The sequence below is a fragment of the Planococcus citri genome, chromosome 2, assembly GCF_950023065.1.
Source record: "Planococcus citri chromosome 2, ihPlaCitr1.1, whole genome shotgun sequence".
In the NCBI taxonomy this organism is placed as follows: domain Eukaryota; kingdom Metazoa; phylum Arthropoda; class Insecta; order Hemiptera; family Pseudococcidae; genus Planococcus; species Planococcus citri.
This window is the reverse complement of record NC_088678.1, coordinates 39,191,177-39,209,561: the sequence shown is the minus strand read 5'-3', so window position 1 is coordinate 39,209,561 and position 18,385 is coordinate 39,191,177. Positions and strand designations below refer to the sequence as shown.

Here is an 18,385-nt window from a genome sequence, read left to right as displayed (position 1 = left end):
CAATTGGAAATGATTTTGAACCACTTTGAGCAGCACTAGATCCTTCAGCAGATTTTTATAAGTTGAAATGCTTCAGAGTTTTACCCAATGAAGATAAAATGCTAAAATTTATTTCATGTTCCCTTAAATTTCAATCTGCTGAATTGAGGAGGACTCCAGCCATATTTTGGAAATTCCAGTTCAATTTCACTACAATTCTTAAAAATTGGTTTCTGGAGGTTCAGAACCATGAGAGATCGATACCAAATCACAATCCAGCGAGTTTTTATGGAATTTTTAGAAAATTTGGAATTTTCGAAATTCAGCTGAAGGCTTCAGAACGACTTGAAACCATCTCCAATCAACTAAGCATGTTAAAATCACTGCATAAAATAAATTTTAGCTTTCCAAGTTCATTTGGGAAATTTTTTGGGAAATTTCAACTTTCAAAAAATCAGCCGCAGGGTTCAGAACTGCTCAAACTCGTTCGAAATCATTTTTTCCAGGTCTAAAATAGGGTTCATACTAAATTCCAGCTTCCTAGGTCAATTTGGTAAAAATTTTGATTTTTTTCGCATCTTTGACCTTTTGATTTTAGAAGAAGAGGGGATCCTTTTGAAAACCGAATTTTCAAAATAGCATTATTAAAAACTCCCACACAATCCAAATTTCGAATGCCTGAACTGAGACTGTAGCAAATTTCTCCAAGTGAATTTCCTTGCTGAAATATTTTAGTTCAAAAATGCACATTAAATTTTTTTTAGAAAAAATTTTTGATGAAGAATAAAAAACGATTCTTGCGCCCAAGGTCATAAAATCGATTCGGGCAGCTGAAATTTTGATCGTAGAAGGTGCCTAAAAATCCTACTCTAGTTGAAATCGAAGTCTTACACTTTGAGTGGTTGCATTGGAAAGTTTAGGGTGAAGGGAGGGGGAAGGCATTTTTCATTTCCCCTCCAGCATGCATCATTGGATGAAGTTTCAGATATGAGATATGAATGGTATTTTGTAGGAGTGTCGAGCAGTCATGGGGTCATATCACACTTTACCTCTCCTCAATGCTCAGATACAAATACCACCAAAGGTTATCAATTTCTCAAAGTAACATGTAAGTATACTTAGGTAAATAATTTTTTAAAACTGAATACCCAATTCTATTTTACATTTTGTTATCTTTGTAAAATGTAGATGAAACATTTTCCACTTCGATGCAGAACAATTTGCATATCGCACAATTCGCAGGAGTCATTTAAAATCAGGCATTTCCCAGATTTTTTTCTTTTTCAAATAAATTCAGCTCATTTTAAATCTTGCCGGATAAAAAATATAATCTATCATTTAATCCCACCGGGGTCTATGGTGGATGTAAAAATATTTCCTCAATTTATTCTCATTCCAATTCCTCGTATTCACTGACCTATTTTCTTTTCCCGTTCGCGTTATTATTAAGAAATTAGCGAACATAAGAAAAAGAAAAAAAAATAAGAAAACAAAACACCGCATATAAATAAAATGAATTATATTAATTACTTTTTCTAAGTAATGTTTAAAGTAATTAGAATGTAAGAAACAACAAAGGTCAAAGCTTAATCAATATCGAATATTAAAAACGAAAAATTTGAATTCAAAAAAAAAACTGGGGTCAACTATTCTGAAACATTAACGTAAAAATTGAAACGAAAAAAAATTCGACGATTTTTTAAAAAAAGTACATGATTTAAATTCAAGTCGTGTGTCTGCAGTTGAAAAAAAAAATACACAATAGCTTATAATGAATTGCTTGAACTGGCGGTTTATTCATATTTCGTACGGTTTGAAAATTATTAAGTTTCCACGAATTAAACTTTTCACTGTTTATCGTTTAATATGGCACATATAATAGTTCAGTCGACAAACAAGTACCTAAACTAGGGTTTGGTAAAATTCCCAGAAAACAATTAAACGAAAAAAAGTAAAAAAATAAACGCATAGCAGCCTATACTGTAGGTACGTATCTCTATAGGCTGCTAAGAGTGTAGCGAGTTTCCCTTTCGATTTCATTCAACGTGTATTTCGTATGAATATTTTTGAAGGAGTAAAATCGAAATGGAAGAGCTTTGATTGGAGTAACAAAAATCGAGAAATATGTCATATTAAAAAATAAACATGTTCTTCCAGAAAAAAATATAATGATTTTTCTAGATTAATTTTTCTTTTTTTTTCTTTTTTCCCCAGGAGGACATGAAAAATGAAATATTTTTCTTTTTTTTTCTTTTTTCCCCAGGAGGACATGAAAAATGAAATTTCATAAAATTAATTTTACAATCAAAGAATTAATTTTTCAAAAAAATACAATTTTTAAAAATTGGCCAAAATTTGAAAAAAATACATTATTTACTTTCCTTTTTGTGTAGAAAAAGTAAGCAAAGTAATTTTCAACCGCACCCTTTTTTCCCACCATACTTAGACTTAGGTACCCATATTTTCTTTCTAATTTTTAAAACGTTGAGATTTTTAAGAAAAGGTGAATATTGAAAATATGTACTCGAAATGTGTAATTTTCCGAAGGGAAACTCGCTAAGAGAAAAACAATACTTAATGGAATGTAGCGTGTAAATGTTAAACATGTAGGTATATAACTGAATCAGGTTGGAAAAAAATCACTTTTTTTTAATATAGTGCGAATTAGATAAAAACAAATACCATATTAACGTTTACCTATAATTCTAAATACCATACAAGGTCACTAACTTGTCCCCTTTTTTTCTCTTTTTTTTTTGTTTTTAATAGAACGATACACATAATAATAGTGGAGATAATTGCAACACGAAATGCGTCCCGAATTTTTGAATCGATTGATTATATGAGATGATCCAAAGAAAAGGAACGACATACACATGTTTGGCAATACCTCGATACATTAATTATATATAGTTTCTGAAATCACAGTACATATTATACGTTACAAGATCCCCGAAAAAAAAAGAAAGGTAACTACGTAGAAAAGAGTATAGAATAAAGAATTTGTTAACGTAACAAAATTATATAATCTAGAAAAAGTTAACCAATAGCGAAATGCATCGCAGAATTGAAATTATACCTTTGAACACATTTTCCAACCTTTGAGCATTAATCCCTGTTTTTATAGGATAAATACGGATTACGAACTAGTAACCCAGTTGTTGACGTATAAGTCTTCGATAACACGCGTAAATACGTACATTTCGCTAAAGATTCTCAAGCTATGTAGCATCTATGAGAGAGAAAATTTTTTTTTACCTAAAATATAACATAATTAGAACTAAAAAAAAAAAATCAAAAAAATTAACAAGAAGACTAAAGCGAGAGAGTACATGTAAAGGTGTTTCTTTGTACACAATTTTACACCTACTATATTGTCATTTAGTTTCATTGTGCTGGTAAAAAATAAATAAAATGAAATAGAAAAAAAGGGCTCGAAATTATGAAATGCGAGTACCTATTCACGTATTAGCAATTATGTGAAACGTAACGCCTTATTAGTACCGATTTCCAAATTAATTTAAAATTCTTATTTTCAAAGTCACATACGTAATGGCAATTTGTTCCGATGTATCCTTGCGACGATGGCCGGAATCTTGACCTCGTTTCAATAACGTTTTTTCAATGCTACCTCGTGAAAAAAATTTTCCTATTAACACGTGTTTGTTCGATGCTAAATGCTCGTTTACGCGCCAATTCTAATTCCAAATGTTTTTCTCGCGTGTATGTGTGTTCTATATACGAGTGCAACCCTGCTTTGGCCAAGATCAATTAGATGTGGTGTTTGAGTTAACAAGATCCGTATCTTGGATGGATATATGATTTTTTTTAATGCTTAATTGTGCGTGAAAACCCCGAGAGGTGGGAATTTTTGTGGCCGAGTTTGCCTATAAAGCTGGAGAGGGAACGGTGGGGGTGTTTGTGGTCGTGTCAAGAATAAGGTATTTTGGTAGGCTGCTGCAATGGTTGGAGACGATTTTTTTGAAATATTGCAGCAATGCATCAAATGGTCGACAATAAATATTACAGGGTTGCATTTTAAGGGTAAATTTGTGGCAATTTCGGTCAAGAATGAGTAGAATAAAGAATGAATATTTTTTCTTCCAAATTTTGATGTTTTTTTTCTTTCATGAATATTAAATTGTGTCGTTTAATTGTTTTTGAATGTTTTTTTTTTTTTTTTTTTTTTTCAGTAGAATGATTGAGTAGGAAATATTGATGTTTGATAAGCAAAAATAAGTAGGAAGGTAGATAATTTTTCATTTTGAATTCAAATAAATACTCGAATGAAAATTTTGAGCCAAGAAGGGAACGAACGGTCAGAAATGATGATCGTTGATCAGAACGAGCATTTTAGGGAAACTGGAACCCAATAGGTATTTAGGGGTTCTGACGTAAGCAAAATATGGAAATTGTATGCGCATGAAAATATGAATTTTCAAAAATTCAATTTTTTACATGGTTTCTGGTCCAACTTTTCAAGGCAAACAACAGAGTTTCTCTTACAAAATAGTCCATCTTTGAAATTGAAGGCACTGTGGAAAAATGAATTTCCAAGGTTACTCCAAAATTTCTGTAAATTATTTTCCGTAGTTTTTTCAAAGTCTAAAGATAGGCAATTTCACGAAATAAGATTTCTTGTTTTGAGAAATTAGACAAAAATTTACCTACCTTCAAAATTTGCAAAAGTTTAGGTTTCAAGACTATTGATAACGAAAAATTTTCATTTTTTGTATTTAGTTGAAAAATTTATGATTTTGAAGTTTGAATTTCAAAGATATTTCCCTCCCACTTAAAACAAGGGTTTACTATACCTCACTAGATACAATTTTCAGATGCATTCTCAAGCACCTCAAATTCGAAAAAATGACTAAGAACGTTCAAAATTTTGGTTTCGTTTTCTCCTGGCAGGATTTTCTGGCAAGAATTTGTTTAATTTGTTTGTTGTTGGGTTTTTTTTTTTTGAGATTCTCCCTTGAAAAATGATAAGACGGTACAGATTACTTCAATTAAATTTTGCAATTTTTTAATCTTTATTGGTACCTAATTAAAATTTTTTGACTTGGTTCATTGGTGGACGACTTCTTCCTCTTCTCAGCCTCCCTTCCAAAAATATGAATTGTTATACCACTGGTTAAAAGTGTCGAATGCATTTTCCACCCCCCCCCCCCCACCCCAAATTCAAACAATGTGATTGATAATATTTAACTTTTCCAAATGTTTTATTTCACTTTCTCTAGGCAGTATTTCTCAGAAAGAAATCATTCTAATATTTTTTCTCCGGTATGTAGTTAGAAAGTTGAAATTTTCTTGAATTTGCACTGTGCTCTTTAGTTACCTATTCATCATTCTATGGTTGACACTTGTAGGATTTGATTTTTTTTCGTTGTTTGAAATGGCTACCTACTTTTTAAAATTAAATCTCATGTTTTTTTCCCTTCAAATTATAATTAGCTCTCCCTCCACCCTAAAAAATATTGCTTTCTGTGTCATTTGGTAAAAGTATCAGATGCATTTTTCAGCTTCAAGGCTCCAAAAAATGTTTAAAGTTTTGAAAATTTTCAATTTTTCTTCGTTGAATTCAATTTTTTCAAAAGGTCACTTTTCTTTTCAATTTTTTTTCTTCGAGTTTTTTTAATTTCATATCTTCACTATTTGGTCGAAATTTTTGAATTTTCTCTTACTTTCAAACCTATACAATAGAACGTTATTTTCTAAATCTGATTACTTTTGCGTAGAATGTTTCAAAAACTTTGACTCTTCTCATTTCTTGATTTAAGTAAATTGAGCACTTACAAAAAAATCCGAAATTTTTCTAATGAAATTAAAGAGCATTTTCGATAGGTATGATTTTCATAAATCATGTGAACAGGCCTCTTGGATTATTCACTAGAAAGCACCTTAAAACGAGTTAGAATGGAGACCAAAAAAATCAAAAATATTGTATTCAGTTGGTTTTATATTTTACCCAATGAAGTCTCCTTGATCGTAGATACGTTAATTTTTTTCAAAAAAAAAACCAAATTAAATGATTTTATCAATTAAAAAATCGCCTTGTGAAATTAGGTAGGTAGGGTGATTTTTTCAAACTTTGATACCGGTATAAGAATTCATGTTCGATAATTAGGTACTGCTAACTTTTAGGTGGTATTAAAAATTGAAAAAAAAAAAGTGCTGTCTTTTGATTTGCAAAAGAAATGGCTGTAATAAAACTGGTCACGTTTATGAGTAAAAAAAAATAAATAAAAATATTTTGGAATTTGGTGCAGAAAAATTGAAAATGAATGGAAATTGGGATGAAAAAAAATATAGAGATGCAAAAATACATCGTTCTTTTTTCAATTTTTATTTTGAAATTTGATGGACCTCAGCAAAAATGATGTCCAAATAACTTCAACAGAATGTGGGAGAAATGTCAAATTTTTGGGTCAATGTTTAACCTACTCAGCAAGAACTCAAATTTTTATACATTTTTTTTCTAGTTTACTTGAGTGGTGTTTTGTTAAATACCGTAACTAGTTCCTTATTTTCAAAATAGCAGTTCTTTTATTCAAAATAATAATCTTTTTGTGATCATTCTCAACATGAAAAAAAAAATTGAAGAACGACCCAACCTAAGAAGATATTTTGTATGTCTCAAAAAATGAATTTTTAATTCAATCAACAGGGGGAGGGGGAGGGAGTACTTGAAATACGAGAGTTTTGATTTTACGAGCAGTAATTATGTACTTAGAACAATATTTGAATCAGCTGAATGGCTTCAAATTAACTGAAGAATATCTGTACGTATGCAAATGCATTGAATCAGTGAGCAAGGAAGAGGGGTAAAAGTAATTGAATACCTTTAAGATCATACATCTTACCTACGCGTGCTCGCGAAGAAATTGGAGACGAAAATATTTTTTTTTAAAAACCTAAAGGCTTCAGTTTTAGATCAAGTTACCTACGTATTTTCATCTAAGTAGGTGCATACTTTTGACGATGTTCAGGATTAAATTAGGTACCCAAAATAATAAAGAATCGTCGTTTCAATAACTGTCCATTCTGACTCCCTGAGTGCTAATTCAAGAAAAGGTCAATGAGATCATCAAATCCAAACGCCTTCAATTTTTCATCCTATTCAACTCACTGCTCTTTGGAGTTGAGAAAGTTGCCTGCTTCAGAACACGACCAGGGCGTGTTTTTTCGACAAGAAAACTACTGCTCGTACCTACTTATACAGTGTAGTGTGTGACTCATACCAGCGAGGAAATTATCGCACGAAACAGGTAGTCGAGAGCTACCGTGTCTGGTGGAAAATTGAAAATGCATTAAAACAATCGGTTGTTTACATTCAATTCGTGCATTCTCATGCGTTCTCGCCAACAGACCTAATAATTTACGGAGATTTCCGTTTTTTGTTGTAATTCGGTTCCGTTTTGTGTAAAATGGCGATAATTATTGTGATTAGCGTCGCTTAGTCTTGAAAGTTAGAACTGGCGTGCGAATATTTTTCATACGCTGCTAGTATTTCAAGGTCCATTACTTATATTGAAGGCGTTTAAACATGTGTCAACAAGTCCGTATCAATGAATGTGATTAAGAAGAAAAAAACACTGTTTTGAATATTCGAGCAGTTGCTATTGTTTCTTCGAGTAATTAGAACCGTATTTCGAAACATATTGTGACATGCGTGAGTGTGATACTCGAGTACCTATACATACATATATCTCGCGATTTACGAGTAAATTCAAAAATCCTAGAAAAATCGTCCTCAATAAATCCTATCAGTCTCGTTAATTATTGAAACGAAGGCTCGTAAACATGCGTTTCGAAAGTAGTATACCTACATTATGCACAAAAAATACCGAAGAAAGTGCAATTAGCAGAATTACCACGGCCGTTAATACAGTACAGATTAAATCGAGTGCATTATTAGGTACATAAGATCTGAAATTAAGAAACAAATTGCCACTACGAGATTGACAGTTTAAAAATAAAAACAAAAGAGTCAAGAATTCCAAAATACTGTGCGATTACTACGCTCGTGCTCAAGTATATTAAGATAGAATACATGGGGTGTATCTCAACATAATACAAAGTACAAGAAAGATATTATAGATACTGGTTACCCCACGTATAACTATTACAATACCTGGCGACATTTAGTAATTTTCGTTTGGTTTTTCATCGACGAATCTAACGTTTCTTTCTAATGTCTTAGGTCTAACACTAGATTCCAAGCCCTCTCGTCGGTTAATTCTCTGAAATTCAAGGTCATACAAGGTAATAAATGCGATGTCGTTCTAAAGAAGCGAATATTTTCTGCATTTCATAATATCATCATATCACTTTGGACTTTCTTCGTTTGATTTTCTTTTCTTTTTTTCCCCCCTCTTTGAAAACCCATTTTCCAATATGTAGAATTGATTAAATGATATGTTAATTATATTTGAGCATTTTTAGAAAATAATTTACCAGCAACGTGTCTTTCGCTTGGGGAATGAAAACGAGCTCGGTTAGATATCGAGTGTCGAGTAATTTTTTTCAGAGGGATTTTCTCAAGAGAGAGGGAGATCAAAACTTCGTAATGAAAAGGTATTTTTAGTGGTTTTTGAAATCATCTCAAATTTTTGAGCTGGGCATTAAAGTTTCAACGAAACCGTTAGTCTTTGATTCACCTGAAATGTTTGAAAATTTATTGATCCTTTTCGACTTTCAAGTATGGTTTATTGATCACATTTATGTGAAGGATGCAAAGAAATTCGAACGTTTTTTTACTCAAAAAATGAAAAATGATGCATATTTATACCATACCTACATAAAATTTGGGTGAGTTTTTAAAATCTATACTTACCTAGAAAATGAGAGCAAGGAAAAATGTCAGGGCTTAAATCAAATAATTCGAGATCTTTGCTTAAAATATCTTGAGCCAGTTTTATTGATAGCAGTTCCATTACTTCAATTTCACCCCTCCCTTCTCCTCTCATTCAACAAATAATCAATTTTACGTTTTTAAACCATCGATTATTCTGATTGATGGTCAACCAAAATTGGAATGACAAATTTTCGAGATTCTCGATAATTTTTGGTAGATATTCGTTTTTAGCATAAGTAAGTAATTTTGATAAAAGATTTGGTTTAAAAATTGAAAGAAAGGGAAGGGTCATTACAAGCCCGAATTGGAGCTCATGTGCTAGAATTCCTTTCAAAATGTTCAAAAAATGCCAACATAATTTTTTTCTCAAATTCTTGATGAATTTCGAGAGTTCTAAATTGATACTTGTTGAGATCAAACTCGAAAATCAAAAATCGATCTATGAAAAATATTATTAATTTTCAATAGGTCAACTTCTGAAACAAAGACGTACCTATTTGTAATTTTGATCAATTTTTTTCAAATAAAAACAAGCACCGATTTGAAAAGATCACTCTTTATAATCTAAATCGATTGATTGATCAAAAAATCGCTTTTTCAGAGAGGAAATGTGATTTTAGTCTTTTTTTTGACCAACAAAACCAAGGCTGAAATGGAACAATGCAAAACAAGTGATGATTACGAATTGGAAATTAATCTATTTTTAAAGTTTGGGTTAATCGATTTTTTATCATAATCGAATTGCTTTTGAAGCTGAGGTCGAATTAACTCCATAAACATGATCGAAAATCGCTAACAATCGATTTTGATGTTCGATCAATCCTTCTTCGGTCGTGGAAGGTTTTTTGATCTAGAAGTCTATTTTTGATATGATGAATTATTGATCGATCATATGGGATGAAAATCGATAGTAAATCGATTTTTGGTCATGGTTGGTTTTTGATCAGGAGGTCACTGCACAAGTTATTTTATTATTCACCGAAAATTTTCAATATTTCTGATTTTTAAGACCTTTGCAATGGAGTAAGTACATATTCTGAAAAACTAAAAAAAATTGAAAATTTTTCTTCAAATAAAAAAAGAAAAATTTTGATCATAATTTTGTGCTTAAAATTTTGTAAATTTTTGAGGCTCTAAAAAGGGACGTAGAATTTATACTTAAACTTTTGACAATTTTCAAGGAGAAAATTTCAGATTAAAAAAGGGGCAATACTGATTTATTTTTTTTTGAATTTTCTTACCTAAACATCAAATTTTAAAATTTAAGAAGATTTAGAACAAAATTATGAGAGGGGAGGTAATCAGAAGATTTTTCGTTTAAAAAGGAAAGCCAACCTTACTAAAGATTTTGAGGGGGGGGGGGGGGGGGAGTTATTCGGAGAGATTTTGTTCAAAAAGAAACCAAAAGCCATAAAAAAAAAGTACAAAATTAAATGTGGAAATCAAAATTTGAAATTTGTACAGATTTCCAGCGAAATAAAGGCGACAAATTCTTATTCAGAAAAGGGAAAACCATATTTTTCATTTCAAATAGTCGGCATTAAATTTTGCAACTTTTAAAAATTTGGAACAAAATACGTTTTTTTTTTTGATAATTTCCAACTGATTAGCATTTTTTTTTGATTTCCGATCATAAAAATTGTCTATATTATTTTGATTAATTTGGTTTCATAATTGGAAGGCTTCATGAAAAGTGTTTTCAGATGGAATGACCCAATGACCATGCTTGCTAAATACCCAAATCGAGGAGATACTTGGGTACATGAACCAGACCTATTAAATTGTGTTGGTATCAATTTTAAATTTCAAGGCCCAATTTTTAATTTTTCATGAAATTGTTTGATTAGGTAGTCATAATTTGGGGTATGAAGTATACCAATAATTTTCTAAAATTTCCAACTGAAAAAAATTTACACAACTCCTCTCTAATTCATCTGAAATTCAACAACATCACATCTGGAATCTGGATCATTTGAAGCAAAAATCAAATCCATTCAAAAATTAAACAACTATTTTTTAAAAAGTAATTTTAATTTGAAAACGTATCAAAAATTACTCAATGTTGGAAAATATTCTTACTTTAAAACTACTTAGCTCCTTTGGAACAAACATTAGGCAACATTTCTATCATATTCGAGGCAACGATTCGCGAAAATAATATACTCACGTATCTGTATCTCTAGCTTTAATAATTTTTCATTCAAAGTCTAAAAAGTTTATACAAAAACTTCAACTTTCGGTCATAATTCTTAATTAAAAAACATCAATTAAAAACTCTCAAACAGCGTCGAATTGCTGTAGCCGAGCTCGTTTTCATCATTCATTCTAGTTGTATAATTCAATGGTGGAACTAGATAATCACGGCTAGCCCTCAAAAATATGTATTTTACTTGGCTTAAAAAATAATGGTGAAGTGGATGGAAAAGAAATGAACGAATAAAAATTTCCTCATCTCAGTTAGTGGCAATGTCACATTAACCCTTAAGTAAAGAATCGGTAAATTTCTCTTCAAAAAGGATGGAGGAGAAGACGTTTTCTATTTTGGAAGCACGTAGAGAGGTAAATAAAAAAATATAGGAATCGAAACGAAACGAAACAAAAAAAATAAACGTTTTTATACGAAAATCTACCTAACGTAGATGTAATACTAAAAATTAACTTGAAAAAAAAAACAAAAAAAAAATAAAATAAAAGAAACAACAAAAAAAATCGCTCATGTAAGTATAACGAATAAACGTAAAATTTGTTCACAATAAGTTATCAAGTCTTATTTCGAATAAAATTGCAAAGAAATACAAAACTTAGAATAAAATTCGTTTAAAAGTATTTAGTTTTAAAGATAAAATGTAACCGAAATTCTACTTCTGTTCGAGAATAACGTTGCTGCGAATTGGAGCAAAAAAACAAAACAAAAAAAAAACCAAAAGACTATGAGTAAAATAAGTAGGTAGGTAGGTAGGTATAAATCGGTATCCAGGAGGGCAATGTAATTTTTTCATTTTTGTTTTTTGAAAATTGAACAGAGATAACAGTGACGAACTTTGGTGTTTTGATATATAGCTCGTTGGAAAAACGAAAAACAAAATAAAAACGTAAACGAGACGAAACAAAAAAAAAACAAAAAAACAAAGAAAATGAATAAATATTATAGGATTAAAATTTACAGAAACGTTATTCGAATTTCTGGTTGTTGGTCCGCTGATGTTCCGGCCGGCGATGGCAGATGCGACGACGAACTAAAATCGATATCCGAATTACCGTGAGACGTTGGTAAATTTACGAGTACGGATGCGGTAATATTGGACGAAGTCGTTGAGTTAGGTTTATTTAATGATATTAAGGAAGTTGAACCTGCGACAGCGCTCGAACTTCGCTGGCTTTTTACATTAAATTCAGGCGTATCGGTTGCTGTCCTGGCTTTGGAAATGTCTATTCTCATGTGATCTTCACTCAGTTCATGTTCGTTTGTATGTGATTCCTCTGAACATCTTCGACGGCGTTTCTAATAACAACAATTAACAAAGAATTATTTCGAGAGCCCAAACTATAGGTATGAAAAATTAAGACAGATAAAAAAAAAAAGAACGGTAAGGAGCCTGGTCGGTCGTCGTTTTGCCTGAAACGTATAGGTACCTAACTTCTTGAACAGAAGTGGTTTTCAAAAAAAAGGTTGGCTATGTAGGTATTTAGGTAATCTAATAAAAAGGTAGTAGAGGTCTCGTTTTCAAGCAAAACTACGCCGGCGTTTTGTACTTCATCTATACACATAAGACTAATTAAACTAAAAATATCGAGACGAAATGGTCAACGGTTTTTCACGTATAACTCGAATGAAAATAATTGATTGTTAATTGTTGTTGTTACTCGCATACTTACACACGCGTAAAACGCCTATAAATTTTTATTTCCTTTTCGATGAGGTCGTGCTCGTGTGTTTTTTTCCTCCTCAACATTTTCGCCGTGTGTACGATTAAAGTGTAAAATTAAACAAAAAATGTGTTTTTTTTCGTGCTCCTTCTCCTCGTCTTCTCGCCGCATCTCCAACTCTCTTGTTAATGAACCCGGAAAGTGATAAATCATTGGAAACTTTTCCCATTTATTCCAATCAAGCGAGTTTAGAGTTGCGCCATGGCTAGTGAAAATTTTTCGCAAGCGTAAATAAGTTAATAGCCGCTTCCTTCCAGCTCTTGAGTAACTTTTCATTTTTATTTAACCGTATATCTCTCTGTATACGAGTATATACGAGTGTTTCTCTCTCAGCGATTATTTTTGTTTTAATTAAAATTCGAATAGAGATTTATATCGGAGTCGTCTTCGTGCCCGTGGTCTCTTCGTTCCTCCTCCTCCTCGTCTTCTTCTTCCGAATGGTTAAATGATCGATGAGCTCGAAAGCAAATGGGTTATAAGATCGGATTGGTTGTGCGCCAGGAGCAGGTTCGCGGTAATCAGCGTGTAATGGATAAGGGTACTCTTATTACCAAGCTGGTTATACATACGTATGAATCAAATGATAGGAATGAGTAGTACTTTGAGTTGTTTTGTTCTAATTTTCTAGCAAAGAAGTTGGGTTCGCGTCTTGGAAATAGACACGTAATTAAATTTATTCGATTTCGAACGATTTTTTAAAATCTGAATCGTGATTGAGATGAATGAATCTATGGACAGAACTGTAGGAATATTATTGGCTCGATGAGAGTTATTACGAAGAGAGCAGAGATCCTTCTGGAAATAGAATGGTAGGCAACTATCAGTGTTACGAATGACTCACTTTTAGGTAGGTACCTACTCGAATAGGAGTGTCTGACAAGTGGATTATGGATGTTTGGTTAAAGAGGGTCACAAATGAATCTTGCAAAGGTAACTTGCATCATCTAATATTCGAAATATAGTCTGAAAATTGAAGGGGCGAGGGTATTGAATTCTAAAACCCAATTTGTGACCATTAGTTTCTGGCACAGTTGAGATTCTCTTACAAAATAGTCTATTTTTGAAATTGAAGGAGCTGTGGGTCAACGAATTTTCAAGGATGCCTCAAAATGTTTATAAATTATTGCCTGTATTTTTTTTTCGATTTCATAGGTAAGCAATTTTCTGAAATGAAAAAATTCAAAGAAAAAAATTACAAAATCCATCAGAAATTACGAATTTTTCTTAAATTTTCTCAATCATTAATTAGCTATAATACCACCCACAAAAAATAATGGAGACAATTTCTTCTTAATTTACAAATTTTTGAACAATTTCACCCTTGCTTCGATTGGATCGTTTTGATTTTTTTTTTCGAAATTAATAATTTTTCAAATCTAGATACCTAATCGTTTTTTTTGTTTTTTTTTTTCAAATCAAACTTCCCAAAAAGTTATGTTTTTACCGAAATTGCAGAAAAAATATTTTTTAGTTAAAATTTCCCTGCTTTTTTTTTGGTAATTTTGCAGAAAGCAGGTTTTTTTCAAAAATGATCAAAAAATTCAATTTTTGTTAAGATTGCGACAAATTCTTCTTTTTGGTAAAAAAAAAAAAACTGTAAACAAGACCCATGTTTTGTGGGTACAAATCATCAAAATGTAATATTTTAAACCTTCTTGAAAGATTTTTTCCCTGATTTGATTAATTTCAGAGCTTTTTACTCGAGTTTGAAAAAAATTTGAAGCTTCGGATTCAATGAGCAGGTGTTTAAGATCTAAATTTTTGGTGAATTGGTGACTGAAAATGAAGAACTACGTATATTTTCAACTCATTTTTATCTCACTTCAACAACTTTTGAAAGTACGTAAGTACGATCTGGAGGCAAGAGGAAGGAAAAGTTGAAACTGATAAAATACAAAAGAGGGCGAAAAGTCCCCCCCCGCTCATAAAATTCCACATTTTACATTTTTGAAATATTTCACCTATATGTAGACAAACATGTGAAAAATCTCCCCTCCCCCCCAAATTTTTCAATCAATTTTGATTGCACTAAAAGTAACATTGTCAAAATGGGCTTTCTCGTCAATTCATTGACAAATGGGGGGGGGGGATACGATTTTTTTCTCATGCCCGTCACATATTGGTGAAATATTTCAAAAATGCAAAAATATCCAATTTTTAGGTTCCTGCTTTTGTTTAAAACGGCGGTGAAATTTTTTCAATATGTTTCACTCTTAAAATTATAGCACGAAAAATGGTATTTCTCGTCAATTCGTTGACAAATTGGGGGGGGGGGGATTTTTTTCACATGTCTGTCTAAACATTGGTAAAATATCTCAAAAATGCAAAAGTTTTCATTTTTTAGGTTTCTGATGGTATTTTTACAATAGGTACCTTAACTTGGTGTAAAACTTGTAATTTTTTTCTCGAAAATGAAAAAAAAGCCAGTCCAATTTTTTGATATGTTATGCTACATAAAAAGGACTAAAACTGAGAATTTTTTCAGAATTTTTACTCGTCGATATCATGGTTATATTTAAATTATAAGTTTTTGAATCGATTTTTTTAGGTTTTTGAAAGTGGCAACACTGATTTTGACATCATTCCTCGATTACCCTCTCAAAGTACTACAATTTGAAAAAAAGTTCAAAATTCTATACCACGTACAACCAGAGCAATTTAACTGAAATTTTCCATTTTCAGCCATTTTGAAGAACTTTGATGCCCCACAGCTCCGCCAAGAAAAAAATCGAAAAAATTTCCGGTTTGCGTCTTTCGTCATCGTTTGATGACCTTTACACATGATCTGATTTTGAAAAAAATCGAAGACATCTCGTGCAAAAATCCGCCGATTTGGTATGGAATGACCCTATGTATCTTGAAGAAAAATATATTAAAAAATTCGTCTGGTTAGAATTTCAAAAATAAATAGACTCCCTGAAAACTTGATGGTTTTTTTTGGGGGGGGTACTACAATACAGTTGAAGTGATACGGGATTTCATTTCAAAATCATGAAAAAGGTACCTATAGTTATGAAAAAAATACAAAGTTTGACTTCTTGAATTTTAGAAAACACTTTTTAATTTAGCTCCACACCTCATGCCTCTTTAATTTCCCTAAGCGGCTAAAATTTGAAATATTTTCAAACATTTGGGGTTGAATGATGGGAAAATGAAAAAAAAAGTACCTACTAAAAAGTGCTCTAAGCAGTTCTAGGTCTGAATTCCTCCGCCTTCGCCAAGCCACTCTCTGATCCGATGTGGATGAGTGTAACATAAGACGTTCTTTGAAGATGACAACACATTGAAAAAAAAACAACTTAAATTTTCAGACTAGTGAGATTTACTACTCTTCTAAGACATATGCCATATCTCCAAAGAAAAGAACGCATGTGTCCAATAACGTTCACTTCCTGCTCCTTCGAATAAAATTATGCAATTATTATTGCTTTTGAAAAAATTCAGATTGCCTATTCTCATCTTACAAGAAGTCAGTACATATGTATATTAAATGCACTCGAAGTTCCAGTGAAATAACATTTTCCTGCACAAAAAGGTTAGACAATTCACGTTGCATTCGTAACACTGTATGTAATAGGATCATTTGCCCGAATGCATTTCAAAAGAGCACAATACAACGAATCCGAAGGCTGATTTCTTGCTCCTTCAAATCTGAACTATGCTACTATTGTTGCATTTGGAGTGGTATTCGAGTAAGTTGCCTACACAATAATTACACCAGACGAGTAAGTATCACGATATTACTCGTTTTGTGTGAAATTTAAGGCGATCATAGCTGCATATAAACACCATATGTTGCCTATATGTAAAATCAAGGAGTAGAATTGAATATTCAAGAGTATCATTATAAATGGGAAACTTGCGAATACATTCGCTCGAGTGCACGTACCGCAAGTGGCATAATGATTGTTTTTGCGCTAAGAGTGCTACTCTACTCGGATGAAAAAAAGAACAAAACGAATGAAATTATAGGAAGATAAAAGGTTTCAAGTGATGAATATGATTTATATTGAAGACTCGTCGTCGGATGATGAAGATGTAGGTAATATGCGGTAGACTCTCTTGGAATATACTCGTAGGTGAAGCGGTTACTCTCTTTATATACTCGTATAAGTTGATGATGATGATGACGTTGTTGATGTGTTGTTGTTGTTGCTTGATGATACGTAATTATTCTCGTTTCTACGATGCATTATGTAACTAAAAGCTCTTGAATTACAATTGACTACTTTCGACATTGCCACTACAGTGCGTTTTATAATGTAGAATAGTAGGTAGACGGAGTTATAAATCCGTTGTTTTGCGTTAACTATAGGTATATTACGAATGAGTTTGGCTAGCTCGAGTTATCTAAGTCCGTACACCGTTGACCTTTCCAGAAAAGAAAAAAACCGTTGCCTTTGAAACTAGATAGATTCTAACTAAAGGAGAGGGTACTAATGCAGAAAATAACGCATCCTTACGTTGAATTTTTGTCAAAAAAAAAAAAAAAAAAAAAATACATCCGTCGGATTAAAAATACGACTACGAGTAACTTTTCCCCGGCCGTATGTTTGATAAATTTTCACCCGCCTCATCTAGCACCAAAAGTCTTTGAAATTTGTTGGCCGAAAAAATATGCGACCAAGCTTTTAATTTGTACTATCGTGTCGCCCGTTTTCAATCGATTTTACAGGCGGACTTTTCCTTTTTGCGAAAAAATTTCGTTTTGGATATGCCCATGCCATGCCGGAGATAAGCATTTATAAAATCGTAGTTTTTTGACGTTTTCCCCCGTTTCGCTTTGATTGTCCTTTACTTATAGTCGACGTTTTTATGCTATATAAAGTCTACTACACAGCGTATTATTTTTAAAGCTTCGTCTAAAAACGTACGCTTGTAAAATTTTAAACATAAATTTTTCTATTTGATAGAAAGGAAAAAAAATTTACGTAGGTAAATAAATAAATAGGTATGAAAAACTACAGTTTTCGCTTTTAAAAATTACCATCTACAGCGATTTAATGTTCATTATTGTACAAAAACTAAAAATAATAACCGAGAAGGGGGAAAAAATCAACAATGAAAATAGGGAAGGAATAATACAAAAAAAAAAATTAAATAAATGATGAGAGTAAAATGTACTTAATAAAATACTCGCATTGTACCAAAATACCAGGTTAACGGCGGCGGAGAATTTTCAACAAACGATACGTTGGAGAAATGAACGAAAGAGGGGTGGGGAAAAATCGAATCCGGGGTAATAAATTTTTCATCATTACCTCCGGACTGCGGGATGAAACAAAAGCCTGGCGAGGCGTTAAGACGAAATATATGCCTGGAAAATGGCTAAAGCAAACGCGTTCGCCGAAAAACTAGGCTAAGCCATTTAACAAGATTTGGCAACGAAAACAAAACGCCACAGCCACGATGGTTCCATTAAATTTCGCGCATTTCACGCATTAACCTGGTTTAAAGGCCGCATGCAAGTTGTATTATTTTTCCTCGATATATTTTATTTTATTTTACTTTTTTTTGGAGCAAAAAAATAAAGGAAGAAAGAGAATAGTATAATTGAACGGTTTTGCGGCTAGAATGATCTAAGTTGAAAGTCGAGTGATGATGGGGCGACTTAGTGATGAC

The 18,385-nt window shown here is 32.0% G+C and overlaps 1 protein-coding gene across 2 annotated transcripts in view; it reads right to left on the bottom strand.

The window, feature by feature from the left end:
- Window positions 1-1,481: 1,481 nt before the first annotated feature.
- Window positions 1,482-18,385, bottom strand: part of Shal (Potassium voltage-gated channel protein Shal) — an 88,429-nt gene continuing 71,525 nt past the window's right edge. Inside the window, exon 5 of one of the 2 annotated variants that reach the window (XM_065350108.1) lies at window positions 1,482-8,222. In XM_065350108.1, coding sequence (XP_065206180.1) covers window positions 8,124-8,222 — 99 coding nt within the window. In that variant the 3' untranslated portion in view covers window positions 1,482-8,123. Of the gene's footprint in view, window positions 12,339-18,385 lie in introns of both variants that reach the window. The other variant, XM_065350106.1, reaches the window with a different exon arrangement.